The 19,689-nt window shown below is 33.6% G+C and overlaps 4 protein-coding genes across 4 annotated transcripts; 3 read left to right on the forward strand and 1 right to left on the reverse strand.

The window, feature by feature from the left end:
• The first annotated feature begins 61 nt into the window (after window positions 1-61).
• Window positions 62-4,165, forward strand: LOC114176203. Its single transcript, XM_028061163.1, has 5 exons — window positions 62-324; window positions 428-531; window positions 680-793; window positions 3,620-3,703; window positions 3,877-4,165. Exons 1-5 carry the CDS (start codon window positions 120-122, stop codon window positions 3,931-3,933), a joined length of 564 nt encoding a protein of 187 aa, XP_027916964.1. The 5' UTR covers window positions 62-119; the 3' UTR covers window positions 3,934-4,165.
• Window positions 4,166-5,006: 841 nt separating this feature from the next.
• On the reverse strand, window positions 5,007-6,673 carry LOC114178608 (probable methyltransferase At1g27930). Its single transcript, XM_028064619.1, has one exon. It carries the CDS (start codon window positions 6,255-6,257, stop codon window positions 5,409-5,411), a length of 849 nt encoding a protein of 282 aa, XP_027920420.1. The 5' UTR covers window positions 6,258-6,673; the 3' UTR covers window positions 5,007-5,408.
• Window positions 6,674-12,105: 5,432 nt separating this feature from the next.
• LOC114175056 (non-specific lipid transfer protein GPI-anchored 1-like) lies at window positions 12,106-13,961 on the forward strand. The gene is made up of 2 exons (XM_028059818.1): window positions 12,106-12,530; window positions 13,549-13,961. Exons 1-2 carry the CDS (start codon window positions 12,191-12,193, stop codon window positions 13,758-13,760), a joined length of 552 nt encoding a protein of 183 aa, XP_027915619.1. The 5' UTR covers window positions 12,106-12,190; the 3' UTR covers window positions 13,761-13,961.
• A 996-nt stretch (window positions 13,962-14,957) lies between these two features.
• Window positions 14,958-19,360, forward strand: LOC114188681 (ranBP2-type zinc finger protein At1g67325). The gene is made up of 10 exons (XM_028077278.1): window positions 14,958-15,151; window positions 15,457-15,502; window positions 15,761-15,876; window positions 16,218-16,491; window positions 16,711-16,781; window positions 17,209-17,254; window positions 17,345-17,454; window positions 17,583-17,607; window positions 17,713-17,864; window positions 18,118-19,360. Exons 1-10 carry the CDS (start codon window positions 15,143-15,145, stop codon window positions 18,118-18,120), a joined length of 852 nt encoding a protein of 283 aa, XP_027933079.1. The 5' UTR covers window positions 14,958-15,142; the 3' UTR covers window positions 18,121-19,360.
• Window positions 19,361-19,689: the final 329 nt, after the last annotated feature.

The following is a 19,689-nucleotide window of genomic DNA, read 5'->3' on the forward strand; positions in this document are numbered from 1 at the left end:
TAGTGAGAATTCACATTGGTCCTTATCGAAAAAAAATCTGTGTTTGCGAGGGTGATGGAGATGCTTATATGCACTACTACTACGAATTTATCGTATGTTACGGAAACTAGACAGAAAAAATGGCGTGCAGGAGCATGCTTCGTTCATCGATTATCGTGGAGCCGTTTCAATTCCAAAATCTTCATTTGAATTGTAACAGAGGCGTTAGGGCAGGTCCGTTTCGCCGGGGCAAAGGAGTAACCCTTCGTTGCTCTCACAGCGAGACGCCGTCGTTTCAGGACGATCAAGGTCCGCCTCAAGAGGCGGTGTTGAAGGCCATTTCCGGTAATTGATTCTCACCTGTGAACTTTTTAATTTAATGTATGCTTAATTTTAATTGAGAGATTGAAACTGAAAATGGTTAATTTATTTTGTTGCATTGCGACAGAGGTGTCTAAGGCGGAAGGGAGGGTTGGGCAAACTACCAATATGGTTATTGGAGGCACTGTGTCGGATGATTCTACCAATGAATGGCTCACTTTGGACCAGAAGGTACTATTTCATGAATTCGTTCATTCATAGTTCTCTTTGCTTAATGTTTGCTTTTAATTGTCTATTTTGTCTGCACGTTCTGGTACTTTTGATTTTTGTTATTCCCTTGGCATTGCAATACTTATGTGTTATAATGTGTGCTGCACAGGTGAATTCATACCCAACTGTTCGAGGATTCACTGCAATAGGAACGGGAGGTGAGGATTTTGTGCAAGCCATGGTTGTTGCCGTGGAATCCGTAATACAGCAGCCTATTCCTCAGGTGTGTATTCATGCCTCATACCTCATAACTATTGTAGAGCCTTTAATTGAAATTGGGAAATTCAACTTATTTATGTAAACCTGATGCATTGATTTATATAGTATGAACTGTGATCCAAATGACATTGTGTTAGATTTCTATACCTAAACTACCTTCCCCAGTGAACTTAGTTTGATTTCTTATTGTCGTGACCACTCCTTGGACCGTGACTGGCATATAAACTATGCTTTTCTTAACGTGACCAACCTTAGAATAATTCTATACCAAGACACAAATAGAAAGCAACCAAAGGGAGCTACTAAAATTTTGCCACTTATACGGCACAAATATAGCCCGTTCTAATTGTATTGGAAATTAGAACTGTAACATATACATATCTAATGTATATTTTTTCTTTTTACGATTTGTATGTTACTCTTATTACTTTATGGCTATTTTTGTGACTAGTTCTGCTTCAGGCCAACTTTGTTTGTCTAACATGGCTGTTTCTTGAACTTCATGTGATGATTGTTGATGATGAATGCCAGTTTTGTTTGTTAGGCTTGTAAAATGGCATTTCCAGTTGGGACTATACATTCTTGCCTTCTATTTCAATGTTGGATAAAAAAAAAACCTGCAAAATAAAAACGAGCTAATTGCAATGACTGTTACAAATTTTCATCGACACTATCTAATTCAGTATCACATTCCGTGCAAACAATCAGTATCTTCACATCCAACTTTGGAAGATCATTTCAGCTACAGCCTTTGTTTTTGCACAGGATTGCTGCCACGTTTATTCCAAGATCATATATGAATATATATAATTTATCTACAGAATAGTTCTTGGCCTGGGCTGTAAGCTTACAGAGCTGTCGCCAATAGTTATAACAATACCAAATTACTACCTATTGACCTTCGTAATAAATCATTTGTACATTTTAGTATTGAGGTAACAACCAAGAAGCTTGAGAATTGAGATACATCGAATGTAGAGATAAAAAATAAGCATTGAAAAGAATAAAGGGGCCTGCATTCTAAATGAGTGTGATCAGAGGGTTTCACACAGTGAAAAGACTCTCTTCTGGATGTTGCTCATTGGAAAGGAAAACACAATGAAAATAATTTTAAGCACGTGTTTTTGGAGTTTCTTTTATGAGGTGTATTACCGGTAAAACCTTTCAAGGATGTGTTCAGAGTTTCCGATGTAAGTTGTATTCTTCCTAAATCTTTCAAGCATGCTGCCAAGTTTTCCAATATGAGGTTTATTGCCCCAAAATTTATTGTGGGAGTTGCTCAAAGGAAAGGAGAATGTAGACTTTTAAGCATGTGCTCAACATACAAACACTCTATCAAACATTTAAAATATCTTTTTGAAGTTACTGAAGGGAAGGACAACACACACACACACACACACACACTTTGAAGCATGTGTTAGTAAATTGAGGAGGAGAAATATGAAGTAGATTTGCACCAATGGGTTGAGTTAACCACATAAGTGTACCTCACATCACATTCAATCTAAAACTCTGAGACATCAGGTTTGTAGGTATTCACTTGTATGTTGCTCAACTTATTCATTCTCACCCAATGTAAAACTAAATAAACAAGAATACTCACGTGTGTACCCAATATATGGAATTCATCCTATGTCTTCTCGGTTTCTCTCCTCTCAACATTGTACCAAAAACTTACCAACCTCCATGATTTGTTTTGTCACTAATCCTTTCAATAGCACCAAAAGATAGGGGCACAAACTAAATAGTCACCATTTGTGTAATAGTTCTGAAAAGTATCTCACTCCTCTTTCTTGCAGTGGAAGTGCCTACTCACACGATTTAAATCTAGATAGGGCACTAACTAAATAATCATCATCTATGTAATAGTATCGAAGAAAAGTATCTTGATCCTCCCGCTTACTTGTGTTAGTGGCCATTCTCACCCTCAAACTAAGTTTTGTTGATCTAAAGCATAAATCTAGACGTTAGCATCAGCCCATTGCTAGATGGATTTGCTTGTTATCTTTTGATGGATATATAATTTGCCCTTATTCACTCCTTAAATGAACAAATTTTACTAGCGGGGTATATATTTTGCCATCAGCTCTATTTGAATTTTCTTTTACTCAAGATGTTTGGGAATATAGAATAGGAAGACAAACGAGGAAATGCTTTTTTACCAGGTTTGTGCAAAATAACTACTATAGTAATGCAGTGCTCTTATGATCCTAAAAGGATTTAATAATTAAAATTGATAATTGTGCCCTGGTCAGTGACAGACAATTTGATTGCTCCTTAGTCTTATAGCAAGCCACTGACACTTTGAGCTTTGAGAAAAATAAAGTACTCCATCATAAGTAAAGACTTGCAAAATGGATTGTCTCCCGAGTTCATTGCAATTTAGAACATATTATTTCACCACATGTACGGTGCGTTCAGGTAAACGCGGCTTTATTTAACTTTTGTTCTATAACCTCTTATCAAATGGAAGTTTCTTCATGAGTTTGATTATGAATCTTATTGAAATAAATCTTAACAGGATGTGGTTTCTTAACCATCTATATGAACCTAAGTAAAATTTAAAATAAGTTAAAAAGAGCTAATAGGAGGGTCATACGCCACTTTCCCAAGCTCTAAATGTGATTTGTCCAAACGCTCTCACAATATATGGTTATTGATTTTTTTATGAAGTACTAATGTTTTACCTTACATGTGTGAAATTGCCTTCAAGGGATTGCTACAGGAAGATTTTGGAATATTTCATTTTTAACTCGATAATATAATACTTCTAGCTTTTTATTTGGTGGCTGATGTTCATATTTGAAGAACGTTAACTTTTCTGTTACAGGGACGTGTGAAGCAGAAGTTATCTGCAAGAGGCAAATATGTATCCGTAAATATTGGGCCTGTACAAGTTGTTTCTAGTGAACAGGTCTTTCTCTCTTGTTTACTTGTCTCTTTTCCTCTTGTTGAAGGAAACTTTTGTAGCCTTTTTTGCTAAAGATGAATTTATTCAAAAAAAAGAAGAAAACATGAAACCCCATTTGTCCTGCAAATGATTCTTGGTGAGTATATCTTAGTATGGAATTTTGTTGTATTTTTCAGGTCCAAGCTGTATATAATGCCATGAGAAGGGATGACAGAATGAAATATTTTTTGTAGTGTTAGATTTTGTATAGAATGCTGTGTTTCCTGGGGATGAATTTACACGTCTGCCTGAAGTGGTTGGGCGGATTTTGTTCTTTGATTAACCCATCATATCATTGCAATCATTATGCAAATTGGACCTCTGTTGTATCTTAGGAAGATGTAATGTAATTATTATGATTTATTACCCATAGTTATAATATTGTATACATTATATCATAGTAGATTGGTTCAGTTTAATTTCCTACGTTTTGATTTAGTGTACGACATAATTGGAAAAGGACAGTGAAACGTGCTATGAGATATCACTATGCTAAGATATAAACAATTGTTGAATTTCTGTTTTAGGTAATCTATCATTTCTGCTTTTGACACGAAATGAAAATCCATTGCAAACTGTAAATAAGAAGTGGATGGGAGCAACATCTGAGAGGCGTCTTATAACTTTCAATTAAAATGCTCTACCTTGCTCTTTTTCCACGATTGGCACCTTTAACCAGCAATTTTGTTTGCTTACTCTTTTTCTTCTTCCCATTTCTCTTTCAATTGCAACTTCTATTAGCATTACATCCTTTTCTTTTATTTACTTCCAATTATTGTTTCTTCAATGAGATACAAGCAAATGAATCGACAAAAGAATGTAAATGTTCTATGTCTGATTTTAAGTTTCTAGTTAGAATCTTCCAAAATTGAGTCTATTCACAAAAGAGTATTTCATGAGTTTTTAGTTTCTTTGATATTTTGTTACCAGATCTTTGATAGATAAGTTACATTTTCTTTTAATAGAATATCGAGCTAAGTACTGATACCTGTAACTTATAAACGATCAGTAATTCAATTATGAGACAGTTAAACTGCTCTAAAGAAGATTTCAGGTTTAAAAACCTAGTTGTGAATACCGAATCTTAATTGGATCGAGCCATGAGAGACTGAAACATGAATCATAATTGAATTCTATCTAGTGTGATGTCAAACAATAATAAAATCATTGATATATTTGATTCACTGAAATCTTTGATATTTTATTTTTCTAATAATCAATTTATTCCAAAAAATAAAAATGCATATCACTTTAAAACTTTGTCAAATATCACTTCTCATTCATAAATTCATAAAATACAAGAGATTCTCACATTAACTATAAAAGTCAACCAGAAGCTACAATTAATTAATACTAACAAGTTAAGTGCACGTAATATTTTCTCTTGAATAAGCCAAGCAAGCACGTTCCTTCACCATGCAATCACACGTTGCGCTGTCGGAAAAGTGGACATGAGAAAACAGTCCTATAAGCAGGTGAATCCTTTGGTCTGGATTTGGAATTACAAAAAGTAAAATTGGAAAGTAAAAGATAGTAACAATCAAAGAGAGAGTAAAATATAATGTAAGATCCGATACACAACACGATGCTGAATCATACTCTAACCAGAGAGAAAAGAAGAAGCAAAAAAGATGAAGATTTATGGGAATGGTTAGCAGTGAAGAAATTTCTAGCAGAAACGAGAAGCGAAAGTGTCGTTAGAAGGAGGCATCTTAAAGTGCCAAAGCCTTCCAGCACCATTCACCAAATTCTTCCGACACAGAAACTCTTCCGCGTAAAGCTTCTCCACCTTGCGATCCACGTCATGCAAGAACACGTGCGTCACACCGGGTTCCTTCCGGTTACGCGCCATTACAGCGGCGGAGAACACCGCCGACATCCGCCCCGGGGCCTCCGCGAAGTACCCCTTGGGCGCGTCGATCATGATCATGTCCCACTCCGTCTCGTAAACCTCGTCGGGGAGATTATCCAGCGCCAGCTTGCACGCTTTGTTGCCACGCAGGTACGCCGTCGTAGGATTGCACGTGGCTTCGGTGCGGTACGAGGTGAGCAGCGTATTGGCGTCGCGAAGCTGCGTACGGTAATGGACGGTATGAGCCCGCAGGCCTGGCGCGTCTTTCAAGATCGAGTGGACCCACTTCGGATCCTCCTCCAGGAACACCGTGGTGCCACCCGGGTTGAACGAGGCCCACATGAGGGAGTCGTGGCCCAGCCCGAAGACCAGGAAGTTGCATGGCCGGCCCAGTGACTTTATCACGTCAAGACTGACCTTGATCTCCGCCACCGATTGCTGCGGCACCACGCGCGAGGTCGCGTAGTGGAGAATGGCGCGCATCTGCATCGGTGCCGGGTCGTAACTGAATTCTTTTCGGGTTCGGATCCCGAGCGTGCCCGGACACAGGTAAGCAGTTTCCGAGGATCGGCCTGTGGTTGAGAGGAAAAGCCCGACGACAACGAGGCCCACCACGGCCAGGCCCACCAACCACCGTTTCCCCTGTAACGGATAACGGCTCTTCATTTTTGAACCCCTTTAATTTCTTCCCCTTTGGATTGCATGTATGTGATGATAGTATAATATGGTGTTGATTATGAGTGTGTGTGTTTTTGTTGTTGTTGTTGTGTTATGGAAGATGTAGCATGAAGGAGTGGAGATGCAGTGATTGGAAAGATGAAGTTTTGCTTTGTGTTTTAAGGAAAGGTGCTTTGATTTTGTCAAATGAGGAAAATTGGCAGCACAACCAATATAAGGTACCAATTGAAATTTAAAAGATTTTTTTTTTTTCATGATACGATTTCAACACATTTTGGGTTTAAAATTAGGACAAGAAGATACCAATTGTTACACTAGGAGTGTGGAATAACATTTGACACGTGGCACTTGGAATGTAATTAATACAAAACCCTATTTGGAATTCGGAAGCCTTATCCTTGTCCCAGTTTCATGTTTTTACATAATAGAAATAACGTTATTAGTTTTTCATGTTTTAGATGCATGTTTTTTAATTAATGAATAAAGTATATTAAGAATCAGATAAATTGTGTAGAACTGATAGTTAATAAATGTATATGATTCAAGTAGCAGTGTTGAATAATCTTATTTTGAGATACTGTGTTTTAGAAAGTTAGAGTAAGCATACATTATTACATGAAGGGCTTCTTTTAATATAGTTTCATATATTTTTATATGTGCTTCTCTTAACAATCAAGTAGTACAGAGAAGAGTTATCATTCATGCGTATTCACGCTTAACCAATTAATATCATTAGTTTCCAATTCCACTAACTTTTTTTATTTCAATATCATAAAATAATCACACTTCTATCGCAATTGTTCCGACGAAAAATTGAGTATCTTAAATTGAAGATAAAAGATACAAATAACTTTTTTTAACAAAAACATAAATAATATTAAATTCAAAATAGTTTCGTTATTATTTTCAACTTGTTCCCTTTTTCTAGTTCTACCTCTTTAACCTCATCTTCAAATTGTGGTCTTCGATCGTTATATATATGATCAGAGGTATAATTTTGAAATATTGGAATTAGTTGTTGCAAACACAACAAGTAGCCCTGCGAGTTCTTAAACTATTCTCATAGCATTTTCTGAAAACCTCTTGATCAATCTTCATGGTCTCCACCTTTCCTTCTGCAGTTGGAAATTTCATCTTGAAATTAACCATTGACAATCGCCCTTAACTTATTGAGAAGACCTTTCGAGCAACAAATTATACGAAGACAGAGCATTCACCACAATATACATAATAACAATAGCTTATGTTGCGTGTTCATCCGAAAGGGTCATTCTTAAGTCAACATACCTTCTAACCTCCACATGCTCTTCCGAAAACTCCATCAAAAGGTTGTAGCTGACCTCTTGGGATTTGAAGGCCCACAAATGTATCCCAACCACATGACATTTGTTGAACTTCCTTGGTCTATCAGAACACAATGAACATTTCTCTCCATCATAATCACTAAAAGGACTATGAGATCGTCCTCATGAGAAACAATCCAACATTGGTCCTCGTCCATGAAGACCACATTAGGTGTAGGTGTCATCCATTCCATTTTTCTTGCGGTTATAAAACTTTAAGCATTTTTTCTAGTCAACCTTCTTATTCCTCCACTGATGATGGTGTTAAAATCTCCTAGAATAGGAACCTCGTGATGATCATTTGTAGTCTTCCTAGGAGATCGATCTACATTTTCATTGACTTAATTGGTCTCCAAGTAATTTTGCAACATTCCCTTTTGTGCCAACCTCTCCAGCTGATTCATTAATGAATAACATTCCATTGTATCATGTTCGTGGGTTCAATGAAATTCACACTAGGACGTCGTATTTTTATCGGAAACCTTATGTGTCTAATGGAAAATGTAGGTGTTTGAATACTTCCTTATATTTCAAGACAATTGATCGGGGAACAGTAAAAAAAGGGCATTTAAGTCATTACCTTTTCTCTTCGTCACGCCTTTGAACAATATATGGGACATAACTCTAATCAACGTGTTTGCTCGGTAGGGTCATCTCTTCCCTTTAGCAGTTAGGTTCCTTGTTCTTATGATTTGATCCCAATCATCTTTCCTCATATCTCTTATGACGCATTATTCCTCAGTTTTTGTATGAATAGAAGTAGGATTACGTATCCCGACTAATGATATAACTAGCATTCGAATGAGGGACTCATTATAAGATTTTGCTCGTATATGAATAATATATTGCATAAAATAATTGAATTTTTTATTTTTATTCTTTTCATCTATACATGTATGCAATGATAACAATGATATTATGATTCTCATTTTTTTACTCTCATCCTTTAATTAACAATGATAACAATTGGCTTAGTGTGGACCATTAATTAATGTACCACTGTTTTTTTACTTTGAAGAAAATCAATGACCCACACTAAGTCTCGTCACGTAATAAAAAAGAGTAAAGGATGAGAGTCAAAAAATAAAAGTCATAGTATAATTTTTCTCATTTTTCTCATGTTCACACTGTTTTTCAATTTTCATTTAAATAATTTTTTAAAATTAAAGTAATTATTTTATTAATTTTATCTCTCTAAGTGACTTTTTTTTTTCAAATTTTATATATACTTTTCTTTGACCACTTTTTTAAAATTAATTATTTTTAATTATAAAATTACTTATAAAATAAATAAAATTATTTACAATTAAATTATAAAAAATATTTAAATTTAATTTTATAATAATAATAATAATAAATTTATTATCTTTTATTATTATAATAAACACATGTTTTTATTAATTTATAACAAAAAAATTAACAATAACAAAATTTACATTTCTTAAGAATATAAAACATGTTATATATATATATATATATATATATATATATATATTAAAGCAATAAGATATCGAACTAATTTTTAAATAAACATGTGATATTTGATTGAAAATATCTTTCCAACAATTTGATACCCAACGTAATAGTAATACCTAATGAATGTGTGACTTAACAACATAGGTGGCTAGTCTAAATGCCAATGAATAGAAAAAACAACTTTCAATAACTTATTTGAATTTTCTAATCAACAAAAAATACTTTTAGAAAGTGAAAAAATATAGAAAATGACAGAAATACTCTAATTAATAAAGTGAAAGAAAAAAAAATCTAAATTGCATGTTTTAATTTAATGCAAAATAAATACAATGAACACATATAAAGTAAATGTAAAACTTGTTTAGAAAAACATATAAATTGTTAATAAAAACTACAACTTATCATTCAAACTTACAGTTCTATAAATGAACTTAATGATATCATTTCCCCTCTTGGCTTGCCTTCCCAAAAAAAAAACTTATAGGTAAACACATTTATTAATTTTCGTTCACATATATTATATTGATATTTGAAAACCACTCTCATTGTCATGTTTAAATTAGTTTTCAATTATTGTTAATAAACAACAGATGATTAAACTAAATTCATCTTACCATATAAGTTTATTACAAAATAACATAACCACATCCGAGTACTTTTTTAAATATGAATAAATTATTTAAATTTTAAAATAATAAAATTAAAAAATATAAAATATATATAATTATAGATACAGATATTGATAAAATAAAATTTAATTATAAAAAAAAATATTATAACTAGTAACCATTGAAATAATGAAAGAGTAAATAATTCTTTTGTAATGAATAATTATTAAAATGATATAAGTAAAATACAGTTTTTTTATTATAATAATTATATAAATTTTAAAAATAATAATTAAGGGGATAAAATTGAAAACATAAAAGAGGACACCAAATAAGTATATAATTTTATATATAATTATAGATATACAATTATAAATTATAGATGCAAACTATATTTATAAATATGTCTATTTATTATTATTTTATGTATAAAATGCAAACTTAATTGAATTTCAAATTTTTTATACATTTGGACATTAATTTTTTTTAATTTATTAATTAATAAAAATAATTATATTCTTCAATTGTGTTTCAAACACTTAATTTTCCGATATTAGTCACAATTTAAATTATATAATAGGTTACTTATTACAAATCTAAAATATATTAAGTTTTAAACCTTTAATAGATTTTATTATTTTTAATTTTATTAATATTTTTTATTTATTTAGTACTCAAAATATTTAAATTTTTCAATGGAAGTTTTACAATTTATTTTATTCGTTTATTATCATTTTATTTGATCATCTCACTCACTTATTTTAACTAGTCAATAATTATAAAATTTTATAGTTAATATAAAATTATATTTTGTGTTGAATATAAAATGATAAATGACTCTTTATTGTTTGAATTGATCTCACTCACTTATTTTAACCAGTTAATAATTATAAAATTTTATAGTTAATATAAAATTATATTTGTGTTGAATATAGAATAATAAATAACTCTTTCTTATTTTAATTGAGAACATAATAACAACAAACTTTCATTATCACAACCTGGTAAGGATGTTGAAAGTCTCTTAATCATATAACTAATAACACAAAAAAAAAAAATAAAACATGAAGATTTTGTTATTTAATATGTTTCCAATTAAAAAAATAAATTATTATTTTTTAATATATTAGTACAAAAATTTGCATTTATTACTACTTAGAAATAGGTGAGTAACATGACAAAACAGAATAAGAGTCGCATTATCAATTAACATCAAATTAAAATGATTCCAATTTAATTAAAAAATATAAAAATTTTATTATTAAATAAATAAATAAAAATTAATAAAAACTCAATTAAGAACGTAATGATGTAAAAATTACGTACTTATAACCTAACTAAACATATTTATAATTATTGTAGTTAAAATTAAAATTTATTTCGTGTAATATCATAAATCTTACACGTGATTCACAATAGAATCATTAAAATCTTCAAAAAAGATCGCAAGATTGCGTGGATGATTGTTTTTTCTAGCTTATCTAAAATTCCATTCTTCATTCAAATAAATTTAAATAAAAAAATTAAATCTAATTAAAAATTAATATAATTAAAATTTAATTATATGTGTTGGAAAGGAAATCATCATCTAATTAAAATTTAATACAATTAAAGTTTACATTTTTTAAAACTACAACACTTATTTACTTTATAATAAACAAAAATTTTAATTAAAACAAAATTTAAACCTAATTAAAATTAAAATTTTCCTGTTGTTTTGTTTTTCTTAACTTTGGTAACAATCCAAATCCAATTTTTAGAAATGAGTTTCACTTTCCACCAATACCAATGGGTTGTGTGAACAGTCCAGAGAAGAAATACAATTCCAAATACAGATCCCACTCAAAACTTAAAAGGAAGAAGACGAAGTTCAACACCCAACAACCTTCGAACCATGTTGCATGGTTATGCCACGTGGAGAATTAAATTAGGAGGTGGAAACGAGAAGCAGTGGTTGAGGAACAACACTATTTATAGTATCTGTCTTCCCACAAACTCCTAAGTCATAATCCCAACCTGTGACCTCTTCTTAATTGCACTCCAACCACCACCAGCTTCCTTCATTTATTTATTATTTCCATACCATATTCATAACACTCCACATGTCTTAATATTTTTAACGGACTTAATTATCATATGAAAATAAGATATAATTAATAAAATGAAATTTAAATATCTATTTTCGAAATGTTTTTTTCCTTCACGCGTGTAAAATAGTAATTTGGGTGAAACGTGACACGAGACACTAAACAAATACTGCCGGTACCATGTTCGTAGTTAAATTGGAATAATGAATGGTAGTTGAATTGTGGCGTGTAAAAGAGATTAACGGCGTTAAGCTACCGTTCAATGTTACACTAGGGAGACTTAATTGGACACCACCACCACCTCACCTGTGTACATTAAATAGAGAGAAGACCAGCCATAGCACTTCGCTAAAACAACACAGACAGAGAAAACAGAGACAACATCGGAGACAGAGGTTTTCGTGACCATGAAGCGGCAGAGCAGAGTGTTTGCGGTGATGTTTGTGGTGGCGGTGGCATGGTGTGCGGTGGAAGGCGCCGATGAAATGGCGACCAAGTGCGGGAAGGTGATTCAGGATGTTATTCCGTGTATGGGTTTCGCTTCGGGGAAGGAAGCGAAACCGGCGGAGAAATGCTGCGACGCAACCTCGAGCATAAAGCAGAGCAACCCAGAGTGTTTGTGCTACATCATTCAACAGGTCCACAAGGGTAGTCCAGAGGTCAAACAAATGGGGATTCAAGAGGACAAGTTGCTTCAACTCCCTTCCCTCTGTAGCGTCAAGAACGCCAGCATCACCGACTGTCCCAGTAAGCACTTTCACTCTCTTCCAAAATCCTTTTTCACTCTCTCACGCCATTAAAAACTTCACCTTTCATCTGCATATGTGAAAGTTCGTGTTTTTTTTTTTTCCAAAATCCTAGGTTTAGGGGTGTCCTTCGCTGTTAAGGTTCTAACTAAACAATTGAAAGTCTCATGGATACTGGCTTATGTGTTACGTAAGATGCTTGTGTGTTTGTGTGTGAGAGTTACCTTATTGAGGGGAGGTTCTAACTTTAGGATCACAGATTCGTCGTTTAGGTGATTCTGAAGGATACCTTATATGAATCAAAATATTTTATTAGTTAGTGTGAGAACACCGTGAAGGTTAAGTTCTTACTTTGTTCTTATTTAATAGTAGCTTTTCTTATGTTTTATTTTGAACAGTGAAAACCCAGAACCTATGCTTTTCTTTCTTGCAAATCTTTTTCAACTACTATGTGAAACTTTTAGATTTTAATATATGTAAACATGCTTAGAAACTGTAATAAGAATGAGGCGACCCATCATCTAGATTGGTTAAGAGGGCATCACCATTACTTTCAACAAGATTGCGTATATTAACTACAATCTGATTCTTGTCGCTAATTAAATTGATATGTGACCAAAGAACAAACCCAAGAGCTCACAGTTTCAATTTTAACCATGTCTCCTTCATCATTTGGAAAAGTAACAGTCTATAATAAAAAACTCATAACTGTGGACACCATCGTAGGTGAAAAAATGAACTACTTTATAGGAGTATTTCTATCGCATACAAATTTATGCAAGTAAAACTACTATTCTTGTGTATGTTTTGATAAATACTAGCTAGCTGGTGCCTAGGGTTTTTTAAAGTGTTTGTTTGATGGGACAAAAATGGAAGATAGATGAACAGTTGTCGGTGTTTGATTGGTAATAAATTTGGTCACATGTCGTCAACCACTAATGCTGAATTTCTGTATAATCTATAGTTACTATATACTGATACTAATAATACTACATGGTATACGATTTTAATGTTGGCAGAGCTTCTGGGTCTAGCACCAAATTCCCCTGATGCTGCGATTTTCACGAACTCTTCGAAGGTAACTCCTGCAACATCGAACACACCAAGTACGACCCCACAAAGCCAAAACGCATCGCATGGAAGTATGGTTGTACCTAGTATTCCGATGCTGATAAGTTTGACCGTTGTTCTGGTTGCAATTTCACCGGTTTTTGTGAGCATTTATACATGATGATGGAGAACGTTGAACGTTGTGATGAATGAAGCGGGTGTAGTCAGTGAAAGTTGTCGTTTTGTTTGCTGTTTTTGGTTTCTGTAGGACTTTCAATTAATGAATTGGTTTGCCGTTTGCATATGTCGTTATGGGACCCCATGTAATGCTCCTCCTTTTTTTCTGCTTCTCACAGTTAATATTAATGGATTCTTGGTCGCAGTTCAGAGTCTTCAAATAAAGATAATGCTAAAAAAATACTACTACACCCAAAGTAGCAAAATAATTCAAAAATTTCCTTTTTTTTTAATTATGTACAAATAAAATATGTATGAATATCCCTAGTATGAACATTTAAGAAAAAAAAATATAATTTTCTGTCTATTACTGTCACTACTCTAGGAATTTCAACTGCCCATACATTTATCTATTTATTTCTATATTACAGGTTACAATATTTGAGAAAAAAAAGAATTCCGGCTCAACAATTTTTTAAGTGGACCTTCAACTAATTTTTAGTGGAAAAGCATAATTCAATGGAAATACATATTGCCAACATAGTAAAATTGGAACCATTAGATTTTTCGTTTCTTTCGCAAAGTAAATCCCTGTTATATATAATATTCGGTTGGTCAAACAGAGTGCAATGTTTTAACTTCTGAATTTTTATATTGTATTTCAGAAAATGCATAAATCCTTAAAATTACAAGTTTTAGGTAACTAGTGTTGATCAGGAACAATTACCCATTACAGAAGTTATATTCTGTGCACATGATTTCTACCTAACTTTAAATTCATACATAAGTGTTGTAGAGCAAAAACACAACTTTGGGATGAAAAATAGGATCTCGTGTTAACTGAAGTCGTGTGGCAGAAGAGCAACTTTCAAGTTTTTTTCGCATGGGCGCCACTTGAAGTTGTATGAACAGATAATGTCTTCCAATTTTTTTAAGAAAAAGGAAAGTCGTATGCGATGTGGAAAAATTTGTAAAAGCAAAATATGCGGTTGGAAATAAAAAAAGAAAAATAATATCTTATCACCCAAAGTACACCTACCTTACTATCCATTATAATGATATAATAATATTTATTAAAATTTTAAATTAAAAACATATACTAAATATTAAGTTATATATGTGATGGGTGATAACATATCACCACCCAATAAAAAGATTGGGTGGGAATAGCAGAACACTAGATATTGTGGTAGGATGGGCTTGTAAGCCCTTGGTTGGACCGTGTTTGGGCCTGAAAATATACTGTGCCAGTTTTTAAAAAGAAGTATATTAGATTAGTGTGATTTCGGGTTTGGTTTTTGCGTGTTTTTGTTTCCTCGAGTAGCTTCAACTATTTACCGCCCCGCCGGAGAAGGAGAAGAAGGATCTGTGTCGTGTTGTGTCGCCATGTCTCGGGTAATCAAACGCCGTCTCTCTCTTTCTCATTCCTTCACTTATGATAATTATCTCCGATTTCTTTCTCGTCTTCCTTAGCTACGGTTATTGAACCCTAACCCAATCGATCTCGGATCAATGTAGTCGATTTTTAGGGATTTCTCCATTGTTATCGATCTAATTTTGATTGCTCTCCTTTTTCCTCGTTGTTTTTGTCTTCGGGCGGATTTCTTTTTTTTTTCTTTAATTTGTTGTTACGGCACGGTTCTGTTTGCTTATGCATCGTCGCAGTGAATTCGAATCTTAGACTTTGTGTGGTTTCGCAGGTTGACAACAGAAATTCCTCAGCCGCCAAGCGTGCCAGGACTGATGGTGCGTCGTGCCTTTTCTGTTTTTCTTTTTAACTGTGATGTTTATGGATACTTCAACAGTGTTCCTTACACTGGAAGTTGAAATTATCGTGCGTGCGTATTATTTTACATTCTGCTATCAATTTATGCACCAGTAGCCGTTGTCGCAATGGCTAATTTCCACACCCTCCATTATGTTGTGCTGCTTTTTTATACTGCAATCTGATTGTGTGGTGATAAAACTGAGCTTGGGTGCATTTTGATTGGTTTTTGTTTGTAGGTAGCCGTAGGGAAGATGATTGGACTTGCCCCAGCTGTGGTAATGTCAATTTCTCTTTCAGGACAACTTGTAACATGCGTAATTGCACTCAACCAAGGCCAGCTGATCATAATTCGGTAAGATATTATATGTAACGTCACCGTGATATTTTTTGAAATGTATTTGAATCTCGCAAATGATTTAAGGTTAGTTTATTTTATGACAAATGTCATCGATAGCATTGTTGGTAGACTATTGGTTTTTTCTCTCTTTTTATGCTCTCGTTTTACTGGTATTTCTTATGGTCTTTTCTTTTGTATTCCTACTTTATTTAGTCTTTCGTTCCCAAATAAAGGAGAATGTGGAGGGTATAGTAATCAAATGTTCATGCATGCAGGCAAAGGACAGACATGTAGTTGTTTTTATTTTGTTTTCTTCTAGAGCTACTTTTTTAATCAAATTTTTTTATCTATCCCAGAAATCTGCTGCCAAGCCTCTACAAGCTCCACAGGGTTATTCATCTGCAGCTCCTTATTTAGGTTCTAATGCTCCATCTTCTATATATCTTAGTGTCCCACCATATGGGTCTTCTCTGTTCAATGGATCATCAGTTCCTCCCTATGATGTTCCATTTTCTGGAGGATCAGCATATCACTACAATTATGGTAGTCGCCTTTCTGCTGGAAGTCCTTATAGACCATTGCATTTATCTGGACCTGCACCCTACACCGGTGGGCCAGTGATGGGAAATGGTATGTTCTGTTTCTTGTTTTTTGTCATTGAAGGCGACGAAGTTTCTTCAATTGGATGGGCGTAATGAATAATCAATTGGAACTTCCTCATGTGTTGATAATGATTGAGTTAATGTTACATAAATCTTGCTTCTTTGATTCTGTTATGTTATTTCTCTCTCTCTTTTGCTTTTCTCCTTTTGGGTAATATTACCTTTTTGATTGGGTATTTTCTTGCAGGTGGGATCTATGGAATGCCCCAACTGTTGGATCGCTATGGCCTGGGTGTGCCTATTGGACCTGGGACAATGGTATGAGGCTGTAAGCTAAAAGATTAAAATCAATTCTATATAACTTCAAATGGCAGGAACAACGTTGTTTTATTACTGTCTGTCATCAACTGAATAATCTTATGTCAAGTTATGCATTTGTTTGTTCATTGTAAACAATATTAGTGAAAGCTAGATATTTGTTTTTTCTATTGTGTTACAATCCCAAGTCATTATGGTCTTAACGATCTGCATTTAGTTTTTCATGGTAACAGCTTAGGGATCATGCATACATGGTCAATCAATTGTATCTTACATTAAAACAAATTACTGTACGCTCATTGTTTTTCATCTTCAAAGCTGGATTTGATCCCTTGTCAGCTAATGAATGAAGCTATAATTTGTAAATTGTGTAATTTCATGGATTTTGTTGCAAAATTTGATGTAATATTCATTCTTTCCTGGGCAGGGTGCCAGACCTGGATTTTTTCATGATGATAAGTCTCAGAAAAAAGGTACGGGTTTGTTATTCATAGTCTTTGTCTATTTATGTTCAAATGGAAATTGATGTGGTATTATTGTTCCCATCCCCACTTCTCGAATAGATGCAACTCGTGACAATGACTGGACATGTCCAAAATGTGGCAATGTCAATTTCTCATTCAGAACTGTCTGCAACATGAGAAAGTGCAACACACCTAAACCCGGATCTCAGGTTTGCTGCCTTTGTTTCTGTTGTGGGCATATTTGTTGTGATTAACTTTTACATCCTGGAAAATTTGATGTTTAACATTTTTGTATAAATGATGATTAAAATTGTTGGATGTGATCGTTGGGCTGCAGGCCTCAAAGTCCGACAAAAATTCTAGTAAGTATCTTCTGTCATGACACATTTCTGTCATACTTGAATGATGTCATTATCTTATACAAGAGTAACATTTGTTAATTATGTTTCTTTGTGTTCGCCATTCAGAGCAAAAGATGCCTGAGGGAAGCTGGAAGTGTGAAAAATGTAACAACATAAACTATCCTTTCAGAACCAAGTGCAACAGACAGAATTGTGGTGCTGACAAGCCTGCTGAGTCTGATAAATCTCCTTCACCATCTGCTGATCAGAATGATCAGGTTTGTTGTCTAAAATGTTTTGATTTTGTTAACCTTCATTTGTTGTTGCAACAGTTGTTGGTTTTCCAAGAGCAGCTTTGTGACATGATGAGCATTTTCAAATTGCAATCTGTTGTGAAGTTTTCTTTTAAGTGGATTCTAAGGAAAAGCTTCAGTTTTGTTTCCTTTCATTTGAAACCTTTTTATTACACCTTTTCAGTTTCTTCCTATCTATCCGTTGCAATCTTTAATTTGCAATTATTTACTGTTCCAGTGAGTACTAGGACATGTTTGAGGGTTGAGAAGGTCCAGAGTTGTCATCAAGAATTGCTCAGTTTCGGTGTCTGACAGTCAGTCTTGTCGTCCTCTATGTTGCAGCAGTTGTCAAGTCACTCACCTTCTCAATATGTGTCAAGTTGTTGTATTAACTGAGATGGTATTTTGGTCTTTGTGGATTGTTATGATGCATGTGTCAGCCAACTTTCCTGGCACAAAGGTTATTGCAGTTTCCAGTTTTAAGTTTTTGGTTCATGAATGTCTGTGTTTAAGTATTACTCTAGATGCCTCAAGAATATGAAGATTCTGAGTTTTTAGATTTATTAGGTGGCATTTAGTTTTGGGTAGTAGATGAAAGTGTCTTCCTAACATACCACTTAGGATATGTGCATCAGTATTTGTTACAGAAGCCATTTTCTCTCATGCTATTGCTTGAGCTACATGGATGATTCATGTCGTGTCGTTGAATTAAAGTTGGCGGTAGATTATTTAGTTGTTTTTTTTAGTTTCATTTAGACAAGCTTTCCTAGCCCGATAATATTTTAGGGTTTTGGGTAATCTTTTATGTACCTTGAGTGCTAATCTTCGTGTTTCTGGTATCTCACTCTTACATTTTGTTTCGCTACTCTAATATTTGGTGGATGTCAAGTAGGTATCTGTTGTCCTTTATGAATCGTGTCAATTGGGCAATTTAGTAGTCCATCGGAATTATTCTCTGAAATCATAGTTCGCGAATTTGTGTAAAAGTTAGTATCTGAATTTATGACTAGCATCACGGTAGTCATTCTTTTAGCCCATAGCCAAGAAGGACTTGTTTGATAAAGGTTTTGTTAATATAGACTAGAATACATTAACAAAATTCAACGACCAGCTGATGATTTCAAGGATGGACTTAGATGTCTATAAATATTTAAGTATTCAGTGTAGTGCTGCTTCGTACGAATCGGACCATAAATCCATGCAGAGGATGGTTGGGAGAAGAGATGAAGTAACCTGATATTGTACTCCCAAGAAGCTTTCAATATGCTTTATTCTAGAAGCACGTCGGACTTTGACGAATGATTGGTAGGAAGTCTGCTAGTAGGGTGTTCTTCATTGCTGGGTCTCACTACGTTAGCTGCATTTTTGTATTTAAAAGTAACCTTGATTTGAGTTATTAGGATTAAATTTTACCCATAACTTAGAATGTCGTATAACTTTCGGCCTGCATGAGGCTCATTAAATCACAATCCATTTTACCTCCTTTTATCTAATTTAATTTTTGGTTCGTTCACATTTTTAGTTTGTTCAATTTGATTTTTATAAATAATAAAATGATCAATTAATCACTTTAATTTAAAAGTTGTAATGACTTCTTCAAGGTTTAATCAAGTTTTCGATTTTAATAATGCAATTGTATGGGTAATTCCTGTAAGTTTAGATCCTTTATAGTTTGTGCCATTTGGATGTAAAGTTGAGATTGAATCCTTGAAAGTTAAGGAATATGATTCAGATTAAATTGAACGAAATATCTAAATAATGGAAATTAACAGGTAATTAATTGTAATATTTTTATTCAATTTTAAACGAT

Source organism: Vigna unguiculata, chromosome 1 (assembly GCF_004118075.2).
Source record: "Vigna unguiculata cultivar IT97K-499-35 chromosome 1, ASM411807v1, whole genome shotgun sequence".
NCBI lineage: Eukaryota > Viridiplantae > Streptophyta > Magnoliopsida > Fabales > Fabaceae > Vigna > Vigna unguiculata.

Coding starts and splice junctions, on each gene's coding strand:
- LOC114175056 (XM_028059818.1), top strand. CDS start 12,191: ATGAAGCGGCAGAGCAGAGTGTTTGCGGTGATGTTTGTGGTGGCGGTG. Junction 12,531..13,548: donor CAGCATCACCGACTGTCCCA/GTAAGCACTTTC, acceptor TAATGTTGGCAG/AGCTTCTGGGTCTAGCACCA.
- LOC114188681 (XM_028077278.1), top strand. Junction 16,492..16,710: donor TGGGCCAGTGATGGGAAATG/GTATGTTCTGTT, acceptor ATTTTCTTGCAG/GTGGGATCTATGGAATGCCC. Junction 17,255..17,344: donor TGATAAGTCTCAGAAAAAAG/GTACGGGTTTGT, acceptor CTTCTCGAATAG/ATGCAACTCGTGACAATGAC.
- LOC114178608 (XM_028064619.1), bottom strand. CDS start 6,257: ATGAAGAGCCGTTATCCGTTACAGGGGAAACGGTGGTTGGTGGGCCTG.
- LOC114176203 (XM_028061163.1), top strand. CDS start 120: ATGGCGTGCAGGAGCATGCTTCGTTCATCGATTATCGTGGAGCCGTTT. Junction 794..3,619: donor TACAGCAGCCTATTCCTCAG/GTGTGTATTCAT, acceptor TTTCTGTTACAG/GGACGTGTGAAGCAGAAGTT. Junction 3,704..3,876: donor AAGTTGTTTCTAGTGAACAG/GTCTTTCTCTCT, acceptor TGTATTTTTCAG/GTCCAAGCTGTATATAATGC.